Genomic DNA, 22,606 nt, shown 5'->3' on the forward strand with positions numbered 1-22,606 from the left:
CCCCTGCATTAGCAGGCAGATTCTTAACCACTGCACCACCAGGGAAGTCCCATAGTTGTTTTTAAAAGGAGAATGTTTTAAAGTTAGAAGACATATGTCTAAAAAAACTAAATGCTGGATATACTGGTTCCTTTTTTCTGGTAAACCTGGGACGTTGAGAACTTAAACTTTCTGAAAAATTACACGCACACATTTGGCTTCTCAGAATGCTTTGCCAAGGACCTTATTAGTGCTCACTGGGATGAGTTGTTCAATTGCATCTTGCCTTTCAATTTTTATGGTAATTTAGTTTTTTCTTCCTTGGCCTTTATTCTTGCTTAAAGGCTGTGCCAGCTCATCAACTGCTCTATGTAACTCCTGCTTCCCTGGGGAGCTGACCTTTCAGAGCCCTCTTATTGGATTCCTGCCCTAACAGAGGGAAGTTTTCCCTCCTCTCCCTACTAAGGTTAACAGTGGGATTTTGAGAAAAATAATTTGGATCTGATTTTGCTTCAGTTTGAATCCTGGGTCAAGAGTCTGCAACTCTGAACAATGAGAACAAATTTATTTGTCCCACCTCCCTCAGTTATTTTAAAATTTATAATTCATCACAGGATAGTCATTATTCATAAAAAAAAAAATTTATCTTTTATTTTCCTTTCATAAAATGTAATTTAAAATACATTTATATTGTTCTACAGTCAAAAAAATATAAGACAAATAATGAAAAGTCTCCCTCCCACTTCTATTCTACACTTACCCTGTTCTCTCTCTCTCTCACACACACATAAATTGGTGGTTACGTTATTAGTTTCATGCATATTCTTCCACAGTTTCTTTACTTAAATAGTAAGTAAATTAAATGAATGTATATATATATTCTTATTTTTCCCTTTTTATTTTACTCAGAAGTTAGTAAACCATATGCACTGTTTTACACTGTGCTTCTTCATTCAACAATTTATCTTGGAGATCTTTTCATTCAATACACAGAGAGCTTACAATCAAAAAAGCTGTGGGTCAGGAAGGCCAAGAGTCCAGCAGATGAGAGCAGTTTATCAGCGTAGGTTATCAGGAGGCAGGGAGCAGCTGGGCTCATGCCAGCTGTCAGAACAGCAGCCCAGTCTCCACACTGGCGTGCCTCCTACTCCTCAGAAACACTGTCTCAGCCCCGAAACACGCCCTACCTAGAGAACCAACCAACTCAGTGGACCCAGCCTACTCAGTTACCACATGACAAAGTGGGCCTGGACAGCAGAAGGGACTCATTCAAAGTCAGACAGTGGTCACAAACAGAACTGGAGTTTGCTGGTCTTTTGCATTCTGGCCCCAAGTCCTCTCCACTGTACCACTTATGTCACAAACTTTTAGGGACGTATCACTTTCTGCAGAGTAACTTGCAAATTCCTGTGTCTGGCACTAGTCCCAACTTGGAAGGAAGCGGGGTGTGGTGTGGCAGGAAGAAGGAGACACTAGTCGTAGAGTCAGAAAATCTGGGCTCTAGCCCTGAGCTCTCTTTGGGCCCAGTTCCTTCATCTGTGAAATAAGGGTCTGGAACCACATGCTCTCCAAGGAATCCTCTAAGGGCTCCAAAGTCGTTGACTTCTACCTTCTAACCACGTGGAAGAGTCTAGTCCTTGCGGCTGGGCCTGTGCCCACGCTATTAATTCCACCTGGAACGTACCTTTTGTTTCTCTGCCTCCACATCTTCCAAGGCCCACTCTGACTTCTCCTGATATTTGCCACTCCAGAAAATGCTCCTTGTGAACAAGCTCCTGCCTCAGTCCTTAGAACCTGCTCTTCCCTCGGCCTAGACTACTCCTTCCAAAGAGCCACACAAACTGGTCTCTCAGTCCATTCAGTTCAGTGTCTGCTCAAACGAAGCTTATAAAGATGCTTTCCCTAATCATCTTATCCAAAATAGCACTTCCCCAATCACTCTTCTCGTTTTATCTCTCTTCATAGCTCTTATTACACAATTTATGCTTAGTCTATCTTACCCCATTGGAATGCAAGCTCCTTTGAAGCAAAGACATGTCTTTTTTTTTTTTTAACTTAGAACAGCACCTGACACGTAATAAGCACTCAATAAATATTCACTGAATGAAATAATTATTTGTAAACAATTAAGTAACAACAAAGCCAAGCTTCAGGGACTCCACTTCTAATACTAATCTGAGGTATTTCTCCCATTCAGTAGCTTGTTCTGTATGCATGGAAGTCCTGAACGGGGGAAAAAAACAAGTCAGGGACGCAGCAAGTGGCTTTGGGAGATAGATGTGGTCAGGCAAACAGCAAGAGATCTCCCTGGAGTCAGAGAGACTGGTTTTAGGGAATTCCCTGGCAGTCCAGTGGTTAGGACTCTGTGCTTTCACTGTCGAGGGCACAGGTTCGATCCCTGGTCAGGGAACTAAGATCCCACAAGCCACAGGATGCGGCCAAAAAAAGAGAAAGACTGGTTCTAGTGCTGAACTCAGCCACCGTGTAACCTCAAGCATGTCCTTAACCTCTATATATCAGATAACAACCTACCACACAGGTACACAATGAGGATTAGGGAAAATGATTAATGTGGAAGCATCTTATCAGGCATTGTACAAGGCATCATACCCTATAGGTGAAGTATTACTTGAAGGTCAGAAGTAGACTGAAATTGTTAACATGGGAACAGCTTTATTTAAAGATAAACTGTTGGGACTTCCCTGGTGGCACACAGTGGTTAAGACTCTGCGCTACCGATGCAGGGGACCCGGGTTCAATCCCTGGTCCGGGAACTAGATCTCACATGCATGCTGCAACTAAGAGTTTACATGCCACAACTATGGAGCCCGCCTGCTGCAACTAAGACCCAACACAACTAAATAAAAAAATAAATAAAAATTAAAAAAAAAAAAAAAAAGACAAACTGTCACGCCAAAAGTGTCCATTCTTTAAAAAAATACATGCACATATATGAATGTTTGCCCACTTATATGTACACATATTTTGAAGGGAAAACCCAAGCCTAAAAGACACACTGACTATGAACCTGACTTACTAGAAAACACTTACCTGAAATCCTGCCACATATTCCACTCTGTAATGTGAACCCTTTTTGCCAGAACTTCAGACAAACAACCCACTGACTACTATGAAACTGAACCTTCCAGTGGAAGAAATCAACTGCAACCTCTCGTAGGCTACTATGAGCCTCTAGGATGCGTCAGGGCATCTATGGCCTCCACCCACTGCTTCTGTGCTGATTAATAAAAGCAAACCATTCAACCACTTCTGTAAGTTGTATCTCTAACAACAACCCCCAGAACAGGTTAGCATTACTTGTTGCAGTTGGTGGATAAGAAAACCAAGCCCTATCTCCTCTAAAAATCCAAGCTTGATATTTAACCCACACCAGTTTCTTCCTAACCTGAATACTTACAGTACTGACTGACGGGCGTGCACTTTGGTGCTGGATCTTACACCATCTCTGTAGCATGCCAAATGTCTTTCTTGTGTGGCAAGGACTATGTTGTATTTCTCATATATTCCCCAAAGAACTTAGCACAGGGCTTTCTTACCACAAGGAAGATGCTCAGTAATACTGAACTGACTGAATCTGAAATGAACTTAAAATGAAATTGTAGTAAGCACACAAGGAATTTAGGAACAGAATCAAACTCAGAATTCTTGGAGTTCCTAAGTTCCAAATTTAATTCATAACCTACCAAACAATACTGATTATTCATATCATTTGTATTTTCATTCTGTAGGCAAAGCTCCATGAGATAGGCATTCCCTCTCCAACAAGGAGATGGAATTGACCCACTTCCATTTTCCAACCCACAATGACCCCAACACCTCTCCCACAGAACCGATAACAATTACAACTCTGATGTTGACAGGTCTGCTCCCCAAGACAACTAAATGGTCCTCAAAGGCAAGAACACCACCTAATTCATCCTTCTTTCTTATCACCTGAGCCTAGCACTGTGAGACACACAATAGCACTTAATAACTATTCGAGAATGTTAGAGGGAGAGTATGTCAAGGAGAGAATGTTAAGAAAAAGAGCATGAGATTGTAAGCCTGCCAGCCAGTAGGTCCATCTGTACCCCAATAAATATTTTATAAGAATCATATTAATTAATAATAAGAATAAGGATGAACAAACATTTATGTAAAACCCAAAACACTGATGGGGTTGATCACAAAGCAATGAGGTTAGCTTCCATAAATAGTTTATCACCCCAACTTGAAAGCATTTAGATAAATTCAGTCATTCTTAAAAAACATTGTTCTTTCAAAATAAGCCTTTCTTGACCTTTGCTTGGCATTTTCATTGGAAAAAACAAAAAGATTACTCAAATTCCACTCCTCTGCTTAAAAAAAGAAGAAAAGAAGAATAAAAGAGTAAAATCTAAATCTCATCCCAATATAGGTGGCAAAGTCATTTTTTCCACTATGGGTAAACACCTGTAATTATATCGAAGCATTTAAAATTGAAAGTGTGTTAGTGAACTTCAAAATACGCATGAATTTTGCTACAACCTGGCAGATAACTTCTAGTTAAATGATCATCACTCTGGAATGAAGAAATATCTCCTTCAGTCAATGTTTTCAAGTAGCTACAAGCTACTAGTCAAAGTTTCAAATTAATGAAAACTCCATTTTTGCCGAGTCTGTAGAATACCTAATCACATTAATTCTTCCAACTTTCTCATGTACAGATTGGCCTCAAGATTTGGAATCATCTGTGCTGCCATGGGGTACCTGGTTATTTTACATTACATTCTTACCCCAAAGCTAAAGAATGAAGGGTGCTTCTGCCAGAGTCAGCTAGAGGAGGCAGAACACTGCAAAGACCATGGCCTCTGCAGTCAGGCTTGGGTTTAAATCCTGACTCTACTACCTGCTGACAGTCTGATGTTGGGCAAGTTATTCAGTCTCTCTGAACCTCTATTTCCACCTTGGTAAAATAGGGTTAATTCAAACTTCCTACAGCTGTTATGGGGACTATATTACATGGTATATATAAAGTGACTAGCACATAATAGGGACTCAATAAATGTTAGTTTCTCTTCCCACTTTTTTCACAGCCACAAAAAACTCATTCAACACCTTTATTTTTAGAGCAACAGCTCTACAGTAGTTTCCTGCTTTGGAGTCATTTCTAGGCCTGCTGATAGCCAGGTCACAGTTCATTAAAACATTTACATATGTTCTTTGCCAGTTTTAAAAGAAAGAGTTCTTGAGGAAAAAAACAAAACAGCTTTATAAGCAGTCAGTCTTCTCCTACCTCTGATTCAAGAACAATTTTTAAAAGTCTAACTACTTCTAAAAACCTTGTCTTTATTTTGGTCCCCACTGATTTGTGGAACTTGTCGCTGTCATTATAATAAATAATCAATACATTTATTCTGAAGAAACTACTAGCCAGGGGAATCATTAGGAGGAATCTTGGTACCAAAATCCTTGGCAGAATTCTAGATTTCCATTAAGTTTGCAAAATTCTGTGAATTCTAACAAAATGTTACCGATTTTTATCCTATGAATATGTGTTTCAGAGAAAAATTCTTGTCTGGATTTAGTTTGCTACTTTATTCTGGATTTATTTAGCTAAACATTTGCAGAAAATGAGTAAACTATTCTATTCGTTGCTATTTATATGGTTAAGTCACCACACGGCTAAATATCTCCTGAGGGGAAAAAAACAGCTTGGGATTTAAGCCAGGATGACAATTGTACACCAACACTGAGAGCTTCTAGAGATACCAAGCGTTTTGTTAGGTTTGAAGAATTCTACTACTTCTGGATTTTTTGTTTCTCAAGGATAGTTTGCTACTATTCCTATTTTGTAGTTTAGTAGAAATGTAAAAATTCCCTTCCTCTATCCTTCTGGCACGTAAGAGAAGGACACTAGTTGGCATGCACTATTTTTATGTCGACAGCCAGAGCTATTTTAAGCTATTTTAGTACTATCCAAGAAGGTTAGCATGACATTAGCAAGCTAAAAAGTAAATTCTCAGTCTTTGGTCACTTACTAAGAACATTACTTTTTAACAACCCAACTGTCTATCTCTTGGTCATACAAATAAAAATAAAATTCAAAAACATAAGCCATGAAGCCATAATTAGAAAGTCCTACCTTTTGCGCATCTCCCGTAAAATATGCAATGGCTAGGGTGGGCAGAATCATGAACAGTGCATTGTAATAGAGCAGACCATATTTTCCCAGCTCCTAGGAGAGTAAAAAATTAGGTGTTTCATTTAGTTCTAGTAGACAGAGAGAGACAACCCTGTACAGAATGCCACCCCCCATTACAAACACACACCCCTCCCCCACAACATACACACCAAATTAGTCAAGTCAGAAGTCTTGCAAACATTAAGAAATAACCTAAGCTTTCAAAAAAAAAATGCAAACTTACAAGATTTCAAGTTTATTTGAAATAAATTCCTTGAGTGCTTAAGATCAGAGAAATAAAAATGACATCAACTGGCTGCCTCACAACAGCAAGGAGAAAAGAGGTTATTTTGAACACAAACATACCTCTCTATAGAAACACGTCCTTGGAGCCCTTCCCTTTCCAGACCAGAATAAAAGTCACCAAGTTAGTCTTGGGCTTTTCAGAACTATAACAGAGTGCAATTTAACAGACACAAAGACTCACACCTAGACCAACATAGACAGACATGACTTCCCAGTGAAGTATTTCTCAAAATGTATATGGGAAGTACAATGAAGATTAAGAAGAAAAAAAAGAAAAAGGAAAAAAAAGAAAAGAAAAGAAAGAAAGAAAAAAAAAAGAAAGAAAATTAAGATTACCCTACAGGGACTTCCCTGGTGGTCCAGTGGTTAAGAATCCACCTTCCAATGCAAGGGACGCGGGTTCGATCCCTGGTCGGGGAACTGGGATCCTACATGCCATGGGGCAGCTAAGCCCTCACACCGCAACTACTGAGCCTGTGCGCCACAACTAGAGAGCTCATGTGCTGCAACTACAGAGCCCACATGCTCTGGAGCCTGTGCACCACAACTAGAGAGCCGATGCGTCGCGACTACTGAGACTGTGCGCTCTGGAGACCACACGCCACAACTAGAGAGAAGCCCGCGCACCGCAACAAAGAGCCCGAGCGCCACAACAAAAGATCCGGCGTGCCACAACTAAGACCCGACACAGCCAAAAATAAATAAATTAAATAAACATTAAAAAAAAAAAAGATTACCCTACAATTCCCAAAATATGGTATGACTAGTTGTGCCCTCAGCCACTGGGGAGCAACAAAAGACCACACACATCTTCAAACACAGGGAGTCTATGAGAACTGTGGGTCCACCTTTGATTCACAGAATTCTGGGACATTCAGCAGGAAGCAGTCACCTAAAAAAGTAGGCCTGAGTTTGGAGGGTAAAGGGGGGGTAAAGGAATAGCGAGGACAGGGGCATAATATCTGCCTAACTTCTGTGACTGAAAGATCACCAAGTGATATGAAAAGTCAAACTACCTTCTCAAAAGCAGCTTTTTTTTTAAATTTTTATTTTATATTGGAGTAGAGTTAACAATGTTGTGTTAGTTTCAGGTGTAAAGCAAAGTGATTCAATTATACATATACATGTATCTATTCTTTTTTATGTATCTATTTAGGTTATTACAGAATACTGAGCAGAGTTCCCTGTGCTATATCAAAAGCAGCTTTGAAAAACTGGAAACAAATAGCCAACAACAGAAAACTAGTTGATTAGACTATGATACAACCATACAATGAAATATTATGCAGCCACTAAATATGTTTAATACTGATTGATGAGGAAAGTGTTCATGAAACAGTACTAAATGAAAAATACAGGTTAGAAAACATATATCATCACTCTTTTAAGTTTTTCTCATAGTTAAGTGTGTACATGCACACATACACACAAACACACATTCTTACAAAAGGGTATCTACCAAAACAGTGCTTCTCACTCAATGGTGGAATTAAGAAAGATTTATATTTTCTTCCTCTTGCTTATCTATGTTTTCTACTAATACTATTATAAATACATGTTATTTGTGTGATTTCTTTTGAGTTAAAAATGTTTTAAATTCAGTAGCTGCATTCAGGTCTGAAATGCAGCACTAAGTCTTTATGTCATGTGATTCATGCTCAAAGGACCATGATTATAAGCAGTTCTGAAATGATAGGTAATAAAACTCCTGATTAAAAGCATCTCATTGTGGCCCTACTGCCTGCTGGATAAACCAAATAACTGATTGCTTATGGCCACCACAGCATCAATGAAAAGGTGTGCCTGATTTCTAAGGCAGCAAGAAAAAAGCCACAGTAGGACAAAACAACCTTTAACATCAGGTGCTCCAACAGCAAGAGACATGAGTGTTATCCAGGAAGTAGAGGATGCCTACACACACACACACACACCCCATCCAGACAGCTGACAAATGCCAAACTGTTTTCTTTTCACTTGTTAAAACTGTTTTAAATATCTTTTCCCGTTTTCTTAAACAGAGCACAATGACTACAATTTAATTTAGGGCATCATCATTAGCATGCATTATTGCATTGTGTTTTTATATGGTGTTGTCCATCTTTGAGTAGTTCCATCTGACTTTCACAGTTTTCCTGTTTCTCTTGTTATTAGCTGAGCTTCTATATTGCTGATAAGCCTCTGCCTCCAGATAGGATTGTTGCTCCTAATCCATGAACTGTGAAAAGCAGATCAATATGCTTAAAAGTTCTAATATAAGTAAGCCATAAGTCATTTCTGAGTGAGGAACTAAAAGGCTCCCCTGGGAATAAAATACTCAGAAACCCTCTTTGCTTTTTTTCTAGGTTCTAGGATGTATTCTAGATTGTGCTATCCAATATAGTAACCACTGGCCAAATGCAGCTATTTCAATTTAATTATAATTACGTTAAACTACCAGTTCAGTTGTGCCGTCACTTATCAAGTGTTCAACAGCTACATGTGGCTAGTGGCTACCATTAATGGTCAGCAGAGATAACAGATTTCCATCATCATAGAACTGTACTCAACAGTACTGTTTTAGACAGCTGAGGCTACTGGAGAAATGAAATGTTATTATTACTACATATTTCCAAAGCAGCAAAAAACCAGAGTAAAACTAAATCTCTAACTGTTCCCTTTTCTCTAGCTATTGCACAAAGATTAAGTTTTTTAATAGTAGCTTCCATTAAAATGCAATCATCATACAGAGTCATCAAGGCAAATAAACGGAGAAGACATAAAGGGTATATTCAAAGAAAATTTGCTGAAACTAGATCTATACTGCCCCTAGTTCTTCCAGGTTATTCAAAATAAACATTCTAGATTATTCAAAATAATGAAAACTACTGGGATGGCCATATATTCTACGGTTCTTTCTGAAGAAGGCAAAGCCACCCGCCAAGATGATATAAACTCTATACTAATACTACTATCAAGCAGGTAGGGCATTTGTATTTATGATCTGAACCCCAAAAAAGGACTTGAAGTAGTTTCAGAAATACTGTACATATAATAGAGCCAACTAAAAACTAAGCAGATATGGTCATCTGACTGATGAGAACACAGGGGTAGGAAAATAAGATAAAGCTATGGTCAAGTTATAAGACTTAAATATGAGATAAAAATACACCAGCTGCTTAGGAAAAACTATGATGGTATCTATGATAACAATCTCATGTGGGTCTTCATATAGGATCCATTATAATAGAAAGGACAACTCCTTCAATAACAACCCTATGATATATAAAGCTGAGTTCCATGTAGCTTCTCCTTACAATAATGCAATCCTATACCACAATGTAGTACAAGTAACATGGCTTGAGTGCTCAGCTTTCTGATGGTCTGGCTTGACCTCAAAATAAAATTTGGTGTGTTTATATTCAACGTATATATTAGACAAATAAAAATATCTTTAAAGCCTTCATGTGCATGCTGCAGTTGAAGGAAAAAGAGCGGGGTATGTGAAGTTCAGGTGTATGAGATCTAGGCCAGGAAACTTGGTATTGCCCCTGAAAGAGAGAGATTCTAATACTGCCTATGTTTCCCATTACAGTTGGCCCTCCATATCCATGGGTTCTGCATCTGAGGATTCAACCAACAGTGGATGGAAAATATTCGGAAAAAAAAAATTAAAGTTCCAGAAAGTTCCAAAAAGCAAATCTTGAATTTGCCACGCAGGCAACTGTTTACACAGCATTTACACTGTACTTACAACTATTTACATAGCGTTTATATTGTATTAGGTGTTATAAGTAATCTAGAAATGACTTAAAGTATATGGGAGGATGTACATAGGTTACATGTAAATACTGCTCCATTTATATAAGGCACTTGAGCATCCGAGGATTTTGTTAATCTCGGGGGTTCCTAGAACCAATCCCCCACGGATACTGAGGGACTACAATATTTGTAGGACAAATATGCAAAGTCCATTCTTGTTCTGCAGCCACTTCCAACTCACTTCTGAAATCTGCTCAAGAGCTTCCAGATACTTCTTTCTTGTCCAGGTCCCTCACCAAGTCCTCTAGAACACAGCCATGAATGTTTATGACACTTTTCTCTAATGAACACCCCTTACTTACATCACTATCCCTCTCAAAGTCAATATTCACCCAGTCCCTTCCAGAAAAGCCAACAGTAAAATCTAATTGCTAATTAGAAAATAAAGTTTCTTACGTGAGCACCAAGGTACAGGCATTTCCCATCTTTTGTAAGTATTTTTCCTTATTCCCCTCTTTATCCCCTGATGAATTGACATGACCAATCCCAACATCAGTAAACATCTCTTAAAGAAGCGTGAGACTGCTACCTACTTTTGAATCTAATTTTTGTTTTACGTAGGCACCATTTGCTGCTGTCAGGACATCATTTATCAGAATAAAAACATATCCTTCCAGATCGAATGCCAAGTCAGAGCTGCAAAACATAAGTAACACTTTAATAACAACTAACATTTAAAGAACATGCATTAAATTTTAAATAAGTCTGAACTACAATATTTCTAAGAACATATGCTTATCTAGGTAAGTGAATATTAGGCATTTTATCAGCTACTAGTATTTCTTGGTTCCTGGTTAGAGTTTGCAATTTCATAATCAGTAAGGGGGTCTTCAGAAATGAGAAGCACTAACACTTAAACACAAAATCATTAGCAATAATCAACCACGTCAGTTAATAGCACACTGCTCTGAATTCAAAGTCGGACAACAAGAAAGAACCAACCAAATTCACCATTACAATATATCTGAAGCAAGCAGAAAGCATCAGAGCTCAATTTCACAGATAAGGAAAACAAAAGGAGAATGAAGTTGTTAACACATCATTTTTCAAAGGTTCACACAAAAGGTAGGGCTGTCTTGCACAGGTGGTTGGGCCACTGGGTGGAATTTCTGAAGTGTGGAAGGTGGTTAGTTCTGAGATCAGGCTACATCAGTGTCTAAGCACATAGTGGGAACTCAAATACTTAAAATAATTGCCTAATGAGCCTACTAGATGTAACTAGTGGGATTAGGGAAACTGAAGTTTCCTGGTATTTAGCAGAGCACCAGGCACAAGACCTTAGTAAACTGAACAGAATAAATGAAAATCTAAGTACGCCTTCAGCATACTTTAGCACCCTAGCTAAAACAGGGGCCCCGCATTCTGTGATTCTGCAAAGGTGCTATCTATTTGTAGCTAAACTACTACATGGGACAGACTTCTGAGGAGCTCTATGCCACTGCAATTTCGGGCAGAACTACCTAATGACCCACCCCTCTTCCAAGCAGCCTGACAACCCTCTAACTCCAGACTCTCTTCCTCCAAATTTTTTTCCCAAGTAAAAGGTTCTACCAGATAGCAATCTGCCTCAGAAACTTTTTGCAGGCCAGAGTTAGCCCTGAGAAACTCCTGTTGTTTTGCTCTATTTTAGATAGCACCAGCTTCAATGAAATGCTTCAAAGATTAGTAGGGCACCTTTAAAAAGAAAGGTAGGAGGCTCGTATAGAATTTTTCTCCAAGGAGGAAGGTTACCTAGAGGGAAAAGCAGTCAGCTATATAATGAAATTCTAGTAACTAACTACTCTATTTTTTTTTTTTTTGAATGAAATTTCACTTTGAGAGTTAGGGTGGAGTAGAATTGACTTATAGTACTTTCCCCCCACCTACACTACAGGGATATGATGAAGGTAAATGAGCCAATTCAAGAAGCACACTGGAACTCCCAGATGGAAAATACAAAGTCAGACAGAATTTGCGGCATTAGCAAACCCACACATGCATGGTCTGGGCTGAGTAAAATGTTGTAGAAGGCTTCCACTCATCATTTCAATTTCAAATTTCTTTGGGTATACATTTTCCCCATTCACTTTAAAATTAAAACTTAAGAACAATGGAAAAAAGCTTTAATAGAATATCTAAGTTACGGCATTTGTGATACCTTAGGTGAAACCAAATAAAGCAATTCTATTATTTATTTCCCATAAGGCAAATAATTTATTATCATTTGCCTTCTCTGAGACACTATTTTCTTTAGCAGCATGCAAAGGAAAAGAACGTCACGTGGTTTATAAAAGCACACAGGCTCTGGAGTCAGGCACAGATTCAAATTCCAGCTCTGCCATTTACTAGCTGTGTGACCTTGAGCAAGCTACTGAACTTAGATTTTAGTTTTCTCAATATAAGTAGGAAAATTATACCCATACCTTTCAGAGTGGTTGTGAAAAATACATAAATGATATGTGTAAAAATACCAAACATATTGTATGGCACATGGTGTATGCTCAATAAACAGAAGATAGCATAATAAACTCTAATTTAACCTTTTGAATGAATGAATGAATGAACTTTTAGAATGAATTTAACTTTTAAGAATCCCAAGAATCTGATTTTGCTAGCCTTAATCTTCATACAGCCAAAAAGATTTAACTTTTAAAAGTCTTTTACTTTTCAAAAACATGATTCTTATTTAGCCTATAAAAAAATCTCTTTATTGGTAATTGATCATTTATTATCAATAATTACTGATAAATTCTAATGTACTCTCATAGATTTTATATAGGCCCACATCTTACCTGGCAGCTACAAAGGCTCCAATAATCATTGCAAATACAGTCATCTTAATACCCCAAGAAAAAGTCTTCCTACAAAATAAAATAATTAAAAAATACATACATGTGGCTTTAGTTATTTACAAAGACTCGTTTTGCAACATAGGCAAAAAAAATATATGTTTTTTTTTAAAAAGTTGCAAACAAATGATTCCAAGGAACTGGATGTTTAAAAGAACCCCTCTGATGAAGCAAAAACTTACTTTCTTATATAAGTAAGTATACTTATTTTTTCTTTTATCATTTGTTATTATTATTATTGAGTTTGAATTTTTGCTAATCAGATTTCTTTAAGTTGAAAATGGTCACACACATTTGTAGTAAAAGTAGCCAAGACATGAACACTATTTAAAGCCTATACTGATCTTCTGACCCAGCTTCACCCAGTGGCATCAGTAGGTATAGGAATTCTTGAAAGTATATCTCATGTTCAGACAGGCTTCCATAAGGAAGCCATAAACTATCAACTCCTACAGCAAACGGAGAAAGTTGCTTAAACTTCTCAAAAGATAAAGTAGAAACAACACAAATAACTGTAATATCTTACATATGCTGGGCACCTTTTCAGGGTGATTAAAGTTGGTTAAAGACTAGACATATTAGAAATTTAACTCACTTGAGTAAAACTCCTTCAGCAAACATTGTAAACAGGATGGAGAACCTTCTCAGAACTGTAAACATTGGCAAGCTGCAGGAAAAAAACAAAGATATTTAAGTAAAATAAAATTTGATTCTCTAAAATTAGTATTTTAAAATAATGCTAATCTCTTCCTTCCATTATGGAAATTCCATGCTGATTAATCTGTGACTAAATTAAATCCTTATTTCTCTCTAGAAAGTATTTGAAAGCCTGAAAGGGTTGCTTTTATAAAACTACCAGAAGTGAAAAACACCAAACTAATTATAAAATGGTAGAAAACATACATCTATTAACAAAGACTGATAACAGACACTTTTAATTTTACCCTGCTTATTATGTTAAACACCCTGAACAGTAATCATGTTAGTCTTTAAAAGACCTCTTCTTTCTTTTCTAGACTGACCTCCTTTCCTACCCCTAACCTTCAAATAACATCGGTGATAATCTTACCCCATAAAACATTCCTTGATTGCCCTTTTGTGGAAGTAATCCTGTCTTTCTCTAAATTCCTAGAGCATTCTGCTTGCACTTATCAAACATACAGCCTCTTGCAACATAATTATTTCTGAATCTATCTCATCTCACCCCAAAGTGCCTTATACTTAACTGGCAATCAAAGATAGGGTGTGAATAGATGGATGGATGGATGGATGACAATGGATGAAAAAGAGCAAACTCTATATACAAGCAGCACTTTGCAGAAGGTCTGCATTTCTTTCCAAGTGGGTAATGAGATGTAAAAGGATGCCCCACCCATGATAAATTTGACTTCCATGGAACCTTCCCCAGAAATACCATCGTGGTCATTCTGTCAAGTTTCTTGGGTCTGAGGAAATGAAAAAAGCTTGGTCTCTACCCTCAGAGATCTCTCCATTCTGTTTTACAATCACCCATTATGCCAGAGGTTTAGCTCACGTGACAGTGGTGAAGCCATGGGCTTCTGTTAAATGGTTTCCCTAAGTGTATACTTTTAACATCACATATACCTGATACATACACTCTTTAAGTGGAAAAGCCAAGAATTGGGAAGTTAGAGGATAATAAGTGTTGTCATGGAGTAGAGAGCTACTGCTTCTTTCTAAAAGTGAAAATGCTGCCTCTACAATCATATGGCCATGTGTAAAATGTTGATCATATTTGTATCAGGGTTCCATCTGATGCTATTTTAACTACCTCATGTTAACAGAAAAACTACAGGGCTTCCCTGGTGGCGCACTGGTTTAGAGTCTGCCTGCTAATGCGGGGGACATGGGTTCGAGCCCTGGTCTGGGAAGATCCCACATGCCACGGAGCAACTAGGCCCGTGAGCCACAACTACTGAGCCTGAGCGTCTGGAGCCTGTGCTCCGCAACAAGGGAGGCCGCGATAGTGAAGAGGCCCGCACACCGCGATGAAGAGTGGCCCCCGCTTGCCGCAACTAGAGAAAGCCCTCGCACAGAAACGAAGACCCAACACAGCCAAAAATAAATATAAAAATAATAAATAAATAAATAAAAGATTACTATTAAAAATTAAAAAAAAAGGAAAAACTACAAAAGTTTTCATATCCACCATCTAATTTTACTTGTGGAATTTGCCTAAAATATACTATTTATGAATTGTACTAACGAATTGAAATCTCAGAAGCCTAACATATATCCTTCACTATTATAGGTCTGGAAAAATAATGAAAATCTCCCATCACAGTATTTTACAACATTTTAAGACTTTTATCATCAAAGTGAAGGGAAAAAAAAACCCCAAACAAACAAAAAACTCCTTTCTCTTCAAACTTAAGAGATTTTCTGGTCCTTTCATTTTTCCAGAATCATTAACAATGTGTTAAACATTTGACATTTTCAAGTACAATTTTAAGAACACATTATATTAACCTCACTAGTAAAATAAAGTTATCCATACTTCAGTTTCTTTGTGCTGAACAGTCCCGTGATTTGGTTCCCAAAATATAGTAGAGGTAGTGGAAACGTCTAGAAAATTTAAAAAGGGATAACAAAACTCAATAATAAAGACAGCTAAAACAAGGTCCTTTTCAAACAGAAACAGTTTTGTTTATATGATCAAATTCTTTCTACTTAAAACACAAGATTAGTTCTTACACACAATTTTGGCCCCCATGAAGCACCCAAACAACATTACTCCCGGATAAATAGCTCTCTGCAGAAAGAATGGAGGGGAAAAAAGAAACACAAATATGAATATGATCAAACCATATGGGACAACAACATCTTTCTTTACAATATGATAATGTAGAGCCCATTGTTCTGATGTCAGCAGAAAAAGGAAAGGCATTTCATCTTCAGGTGGAGTCAAGCAGAGGCAGATGGAAGAATAAGAAAATAAACCCAAAGAATAATGAATGCAGGATACACTGGCTAGATTAGATGGACGTAGAAAATGCAAAATGATTGTAATCCCAGCAAGTGTTCAATAATTAAAACAGAACACAAGATCTAGGGGCACTTTTTCTTAACTTTAAAGAGACTGTGGGACTTTTTAAAAACACACATTAATACATTTATTCTTTGCCTTCATTATACCCACTCTGGATTAGGCAATTTCAAGGCTGCAATTTTTAAATATGTAAGGCACTGATGAAAAATATATATAGTGACTTCTGTTCAGAACATAAAGTATTACTTTTTTTTTTTTCTTTTTTACCTTTCGAGGTACATTTCTGTCAAAGTCAGGAAACTTGACTACTCTGAGTGCCTTTCCAACCCAGAGTACTGCCACTGTGGTCACCATCTGTAAACAGAGAACACAGATTCACTGTTCTACATATAAAGACACATTCAGAAGTTCTAACGACACAAACCACGTAATGCTGAAGATTCCAACTAACCTGGCCAAGTCCAACACATAGTGAGGAGGGAAATCTACAAAAATGGTAGAGAAAACAAAAAAAAACACAGGGTCAGAAAAACCCGAGCTCGGTGAATTCAATTTGCACATCGGCAACCTTACCATGCATTCTGATACAAAACACACCAACGTCTACCCCTCATCCAAATGACAATCTGAGAAAAACCCCTGCCGGTTGTCAGGCAACACCGCTGATTTTGTAGCCTCGGGCTGCCACTTGTCTCATCTTGTCCGATTCTACAATTTCAGTCGGCTGCCTGTAACGGATTTTTCTTGGAAGTGAAGACATACATCTCTTGAACAGTTTCACACATTTAAAAAATAAAATGCTTCTGCCTCGGGGTCCCAGTGGCAGCATCGCAATCATCTTAAATGGGCTTGAGGATGCGCAGGTCCCCAGAGGCTGCCTATCAGCGAAGTCGGAGAACCCTGAGGTCCCGGACCCCAGCCCAGGCTGCGGGGAAGGCCGGGCATCCCTCTCCCGCCCCCCAGCCTGGCATGCACAGGAGTCAGAAAAGTCACGAAGCAGCTCCGCTCCGTCGCTCCGAAGGGCAGGGTTTCCAGGGCGCTGCACGGCGGGCAGGGCAGGCGCTTTCCGAACGCGGCCCCGAACGCTCGCCCGGCAGTCCCGAGCTCGGCGCCGGGAGCGGGACTCCCACTCCGGGCCGCCGCCCCGGCCGCGTATCAGCCGCCCGCCCGCCCGCCCGCCCTCCCCGGCTCCCGCCCAACTTTGTTCAGCTCTAACTTTGCAGGCAAAGTCCAGGGAGCCGGCGCCCAGCCGCCGCCGCCGCCCGCTCCTCTCCGCGGCCTAGGTCGCCGCCGCCTCGGCCCTACCTGTAGTTGGTGAGCACGCTCTTGTTGACCACCACGATGAGGAAGGAGCTCACGCCGTAAAAGCCAGCGGCCAGCAGTTTCAGGAACACGGTCAGCGTTTCGGCCGACGCCATCCCCAGCTCCTCCTCATGTCTGTGTGTGGAGGATTTCGCGGGGGCTTCTCCTTTAACCCGGGCCTGCTGACGTCTATGAACTTCCGCCATGGCTGCGGCGGTGGTGGCGGCGGCGGCGGCGGCCTGCGAGGGGAGCGGCGGGCGGCGGGGCCGAGCAGCGGGGGGGTCTGAGGCGGCAGCTCGCGTGGACTCGCGGGACCGGGGCCGGTGTACTGAGCCGGCTGCGGCCGCCGCCTCGGCTCCCCGCGCGGCCGCCGCCCACGCCCGCCCAGGGGTAGGGACGCTGTGGTTCACACGCCCGGGGACTTTGGTCGGGCATTGTGCAACGCGGGGTCAGAGGGGAGGGGCCGCGCCTGGCTCGGCCTGGGCAGGGCTCGGAGAGGGCCCGGAGAAGGGGCAGTGGCGACCCTGCGTCCCGGACAGAGGGAGAAGAACCTTAGGGGGAACCACTCGAGGACACCAAGACGCCTAGCAGCACAACACACTCGCGGAAGGAAATGACCGGATAGCGCCTGCGCGCAAGCCCGCGCCGGGTGTCTCGGGGGCCGCGTACCTGGGATGCGGAGGCTGGCGGCTGGGGGGGCTGAGAGCCGTATTTTCCAGATAACTGCCGCAACCAAAATACAGACCCTCCTCCAATCGGTAACAGGTGGCTGGCTGAGTAGTTAACAATGTGCGTGGGTCTAGCCTCACTCGAACGCTATTTTGGTCTCTCTTGCAGAGGGCCGAAGCCCTTAAAAAGTATCAGATGTGGATCAAGAGTAAACATTCAACTGTTAAATATTTCAGTCTGCGTTGCCTCAGATTTCTTACGGTTTCTGAACCCAGAAAACACCATACAATACTGTCTTTGAGATTGTACTGCCATATCCAAAAAGTAGCAAGATAATAAAGTGGCTTGGGGGTAGGTGAAAGAGTAAGGTGTTAGGAGCTGAGTTCCAATTCTGAGTTTCCTAGAAATGCCCCCTCACTAGCTGTGTGCCCTTGGGTCAGTTAGTTGAACTCTCTGAGCCTACATCTCCTCATCTCTGGATATAAAACTGGTTTTCAGTAAACAGTAGACATTGTTATATAAGAGAAACAAATCATTATTACCAGCTTAAACAAAGAAATGACATATCTAATTTTAATGTCGACAGAAAAATAACTTTGAATTATTTATCTAAATATTTTGTCCATATCTTTAAAACATTTTTCCATATTTTAAAATTATGGTAAAATATACATAACACAAAATTTACCATCTTTACCTGGTTTTTATTATGGTGAAATATGCATAATATAAAATTTATTATTTCAACACTTTTTAAGTGTACAATACAGTGGTGTCAAGTACATTCATATTGTTGTGCAACTCTTAACCACTACCCTTCTCTAGAGCTTTCATGTCATCTCAAACTGACATTATGAAACCACTAAACAATAATTCCTCATTCCTCCTTCCCTCCATCCTCTAGTAACCGCTATTCTACTTTCTGTCTCTATAAATTTGACTATTCTAGGTATCTCAAATAAGTAGAATCATACAGTATTTGTCCTTTTGTGTCTGACTTATTTCATTTAGCATAATATTTTCAAGGTTCATCCACATGTAGCATGTGTCAGAATTTCCTTCCTTTTCAAGGCTAGATAATATTCCATTGTATGTATATCTTTTGATTTATATATTTTATGTTATCCTGGGGACACTTGTGTTCTTTGACTGCTCCTTAGGAAAAACTGGCACACAGGATGAAATTCTTAACACAGTCCACAAGGCCTTAGGTGACATGGCTCCTGCCGTCCTTACATTTTCCTCCCTAGGCTTCAGCTAAATCAAACTACACCCAGTTCCCTGAAGAATAATGTGGGTTCCTGTGTCCTTACTTCTGTGTCTTTACTCCCATATTCCCTACATCTGGGGTGCTTTTTCTCTCCCTCCCCTCCACTGTCTCCTGAAGAACTGTTACTTTTCTTTCAGTATTTAGGCAAAATATTATCTCCTCTCTGGGCACCTTTCTTCACACCGCCTCTCCTTGCCCTCCACAGAAATGACATCTCTCCTTTGTGCTTCTCCCACTGCATCCTTGTGCATCCCCTTTATAGAGGCTCTGGAATTATATGTTTACATGTCAGTCTGTTCCACTTGACAGTGAGCTCCTTGAGGGCTGGGTGAGGCAGGGACATCTAGCACACTTCAGATGTTTTTGCTAAATGAATCAGCGAATGGTATAACTTTTCAACAATGAAAGAAGTGGCCAAATTTCTTCCTTAACTGCTGGCAGCAGAAGAAAAATAACTAGAAAGTTATATTTTGAGAAACATCCCTTGTGAAAAAAATAATTATTAAAATAATAATGTCCCTCATTACAAAAGCAAACAAGCAAAAGAGACTTGTATCGCATAACTATCTTGCTCTCTTCCTCTCTCACCCCAACACGTTTTTCAGAGAAAGCAACTGCTAACCATCTCGAGGCTCTAGAGCCACTTTCTGTGCCTATACAAATACATATACACACACATATGCATATACATACATACACATATATTTACAGACATGTATTGTTATACATTTTTTAACATAAATGGAGAGAACCAGGTAAAAACACTGATGCTCAAACCAGATACTGCCTCTGACACTAGTTTTGTGATCTCCGGCAAGTTGCTTGATGTTACGGTGGTTCAGTTCCCTCATCTGTAAAATGGAGATAACAATAGCACCCACCTCATAGGGTGGTGATGAGAATTAAGTAAGTTAATAAAGTTAAATGCTTAGAATATAGTACACACTTTACAAGTGTTCCTAATGATACTAATTACTATTATTATCATTATGATTATGCAACCTTTCTCTTTTCACTTTTTATTCCTTGAAGGCCTTTCTGTGGCAGTAAAGAAACTCTACCTCATTCTTTTTAATGGCTGCAGAGAATTCTATCAGCTAGATGCATCATGATTGATGTGGTCCATCCTATAGACATTTTTAAGTTGTTGCCATTTTTTCAGTTTATAAACAATTCAGCTTTGATTATCCTTGTCCATTCAACTTTGTACAGGTATCAGTTTCTAGAAGTGGAATTGCTTAATTAAAGACTACTCTTAGGGGCTTCCCCAGGGGCTTCCCCAGGGGCTTCCCCAGGGGCTTCCCCGGTGGCCCAGTGGTTGAGAATCGGCCTGCCAATGCAGAGAACACGGGTTCGAGCCCTGGTCTGAGAGGATCCCACATGCCGCGGAGCGACTAGGCCCGTGAGCCACAACTACTGAGCCTGCGCGTCTGGAGTCTGTGCTCCGCAACAAGAGAGGCCGCGACAGTGAGAGGCCCGCGCACCGCGATGAAGAGTGGCCCCCGCTCGCCGCAACTGGAGAGGGCCCTCGCACAGAAACGGAGACCCAACACAGCCAAAAATAAATAAATAAATAAATTTATTAAAAAAAAAAAAAGACTACTTTAAAAAAAAATTAATAGAATGAACAAATTGATCTCCAAAGAGGTTGTACCAATTTTATATTACCACTAACACTGTATGAAAAAGAAATTTCCTTTTATAAAGTCAGATGGTGATAATGGAAACCAGTGAAAGAGGCCAGATAATAGTTCAAGTGCTACTCTATGGAGTATGAAATGCCAGGTACAAATTTCTGCAACAAATCAATTGCAATTACACAAAATGAAATGAAAATAAATCTCCTAAAAAGTACTGATCCAAGCAATTACTGTTGTTTTTCTCAGCATGATTATGTAATTTATTAGCAAGTATACGCTAAGACCTACCATAGACAGGCCAAGAACTGTGTTGGGTTTTCTCAACTCCAGTAATGATTTGTGGAGCCTCAGTAGAATGCTGTGAAGTGTAGTGGAGTCACGCATTCTCATTAGATAATGAGAGATAAGATAGGTACTAAGGGGCTTCCCTGTGGCGCAATGGTTAAGAATCCGCCTGCCAGTACAGGGGGCACGGGTTTGAGCCCTGGTCCGGGAAGATCCCACGTGCCGCGGAGCAACCAAGCCTGTGCGCCACAACTACTGAGCCTGCACTCTAGAGCCTGCGAGCCACAACTACTGAGCCCACATGCCACAACTACTCAAGCCCGCGTGCCTAGAACCCATGCTCCACAACAAGAGAAGCCACCACAATGAGAAGCCCGTGCACCACAACGAAGAGCAGCCCCCTTTCCCCACAACTAGAGAAAGCCTGCACGCAGCAACAAAAACCCAACACAGCCAAAAATAAATAAAATTAAATCTTTTAAAAAAATAAAAAGAAAAAATAAAGCAACTATACTCCAATAAAAGAAAAGATATGTACCAATACTGTAGTAGGGTATTATTATAGAGAATTAGACTTTTAGGTATTTTAGGTACTCAAACCTCTTTCCTAACCTTAGTAATATTAATCACAGAATTATATATGGGAAATTTATACATTATCTGATAAAATTTAATAAAGTTTAAAAAATATCTTTAAAAGCTGTACAAGATTGGAAAGACTGGATTTAAATGTTCTCATTGATATACAAGCCTACTCTAGTTGGAAATGTCAACATTGTAGGTTGATATATTTTATATCTTGCTAGGTGTAATTACTAGCAGAAAAATCTTCTTTGTATTAAAATCATGTCTTTTGCTTTAGCCATCATGTTTCTTCATGAAGGAAATTGATCAGTACTCTTCCCTACACTTCTCAATTTGCCCTGGCTCACTTGCTTTTCCTATACTGGAATTTATTTGGCCTTTTTGGTGTTCACCAATTTCTTGTTTCACTAGATCAGCCAGCCTAGATCATACCCAATAACCTACTGTGTTATACCACTGATTATGCTATAGCCAGGGAGCAAAGGTCATAGGTGTTTCCTATTTGAACAATGCTTTTAAAATTCTGAGGACCGAAGTGCAAAGAAGGAGCGTGCAACTTCTCTGCACTGCCTCATACTTCTCTGTGTTGGGCTGGAAGGAATGACCTCAATGACCACTGATGGGTGGCCTGGCAATGTGCTGCGATTGAAATTCATTATCTCATTGCATCCTTACCACTCTAGGAAGTAGGTATGGTGAAACAACTTATAAACAGGAAAACAAAGGCCTAGGGGAAGTATTAGGCATGCCCTGAGTCTCACAGCTCTAAGT

The 22,606-nt window shown here is 39.9% G+C and overlaps 1 protein-coding gene across 3 annotated transcripts in view; it reads right to left on the minus strand.

Moving 5' to 3' along the window:
• SLC35D1 (solute carrier family 35 member D1) overlaps positions 1-17,674 on the minus strand; it is a 75,374-nt gene extending 57,700 nt beyond the window's left edge. For all 3 annotated transcript variants that reach the window (XM_059924286.1, XM_059924280.1, XM_059924292.1), the window contains exons 1-8: positions 17,390-17,674; positions 16,536-16,569; positions 16,352-16,438; positions 15,593-15,660; positions 13,670-13,741; positions 13,018-13,086; positions 10,780-10,882; positions 6,104-6,196 (exon numbers count right to left, since the gene is read on the minus strand). In XM_059924286.1, coding sequence (XP_059780269.1) covers positions 6,104-6,196; positions 10,780-10,882; positions 13,018-13,086; positions 13,670-13,741; positions 15,593-15,660; positions 16,352-16,438; positions 16,536-16,569; positions 17,390-17,592 — 729 coding nt within the window. In that variant the 5' untranslated portion in view covers positions 17,593-17,674. The remainder of the gene's footprint in view (positions 1-6,103; positions 6,197-10,779; positions 10,883-13,017; positions 13,087-13,669; positions 13,742-15,592; positions 15,661-16,351; positions 16,439-16,535; positions 16,570-17,389) is intronic.
• Between the last annotated feature and the right edge of the window lie 4,932 nt (positions 17,675-22,606).

The sequence above is a fragment of the Balaenoptera ricei genome, chromosome 1 (genome assembly GCF_028023285.1).
Source record: "Balaenoptera ricei isolate mBalRic1 chromosome 1, mBalRic1.hap2, whole genome shotgun sequence".
In the NCBI taxonomy this organism is placed as follows: Eukaryota; Metazoa; Chordata; class Mammalia; order Artiodactyla; family Balaenopteridae; genus Balaenoptera; species Balaenoptera ricei.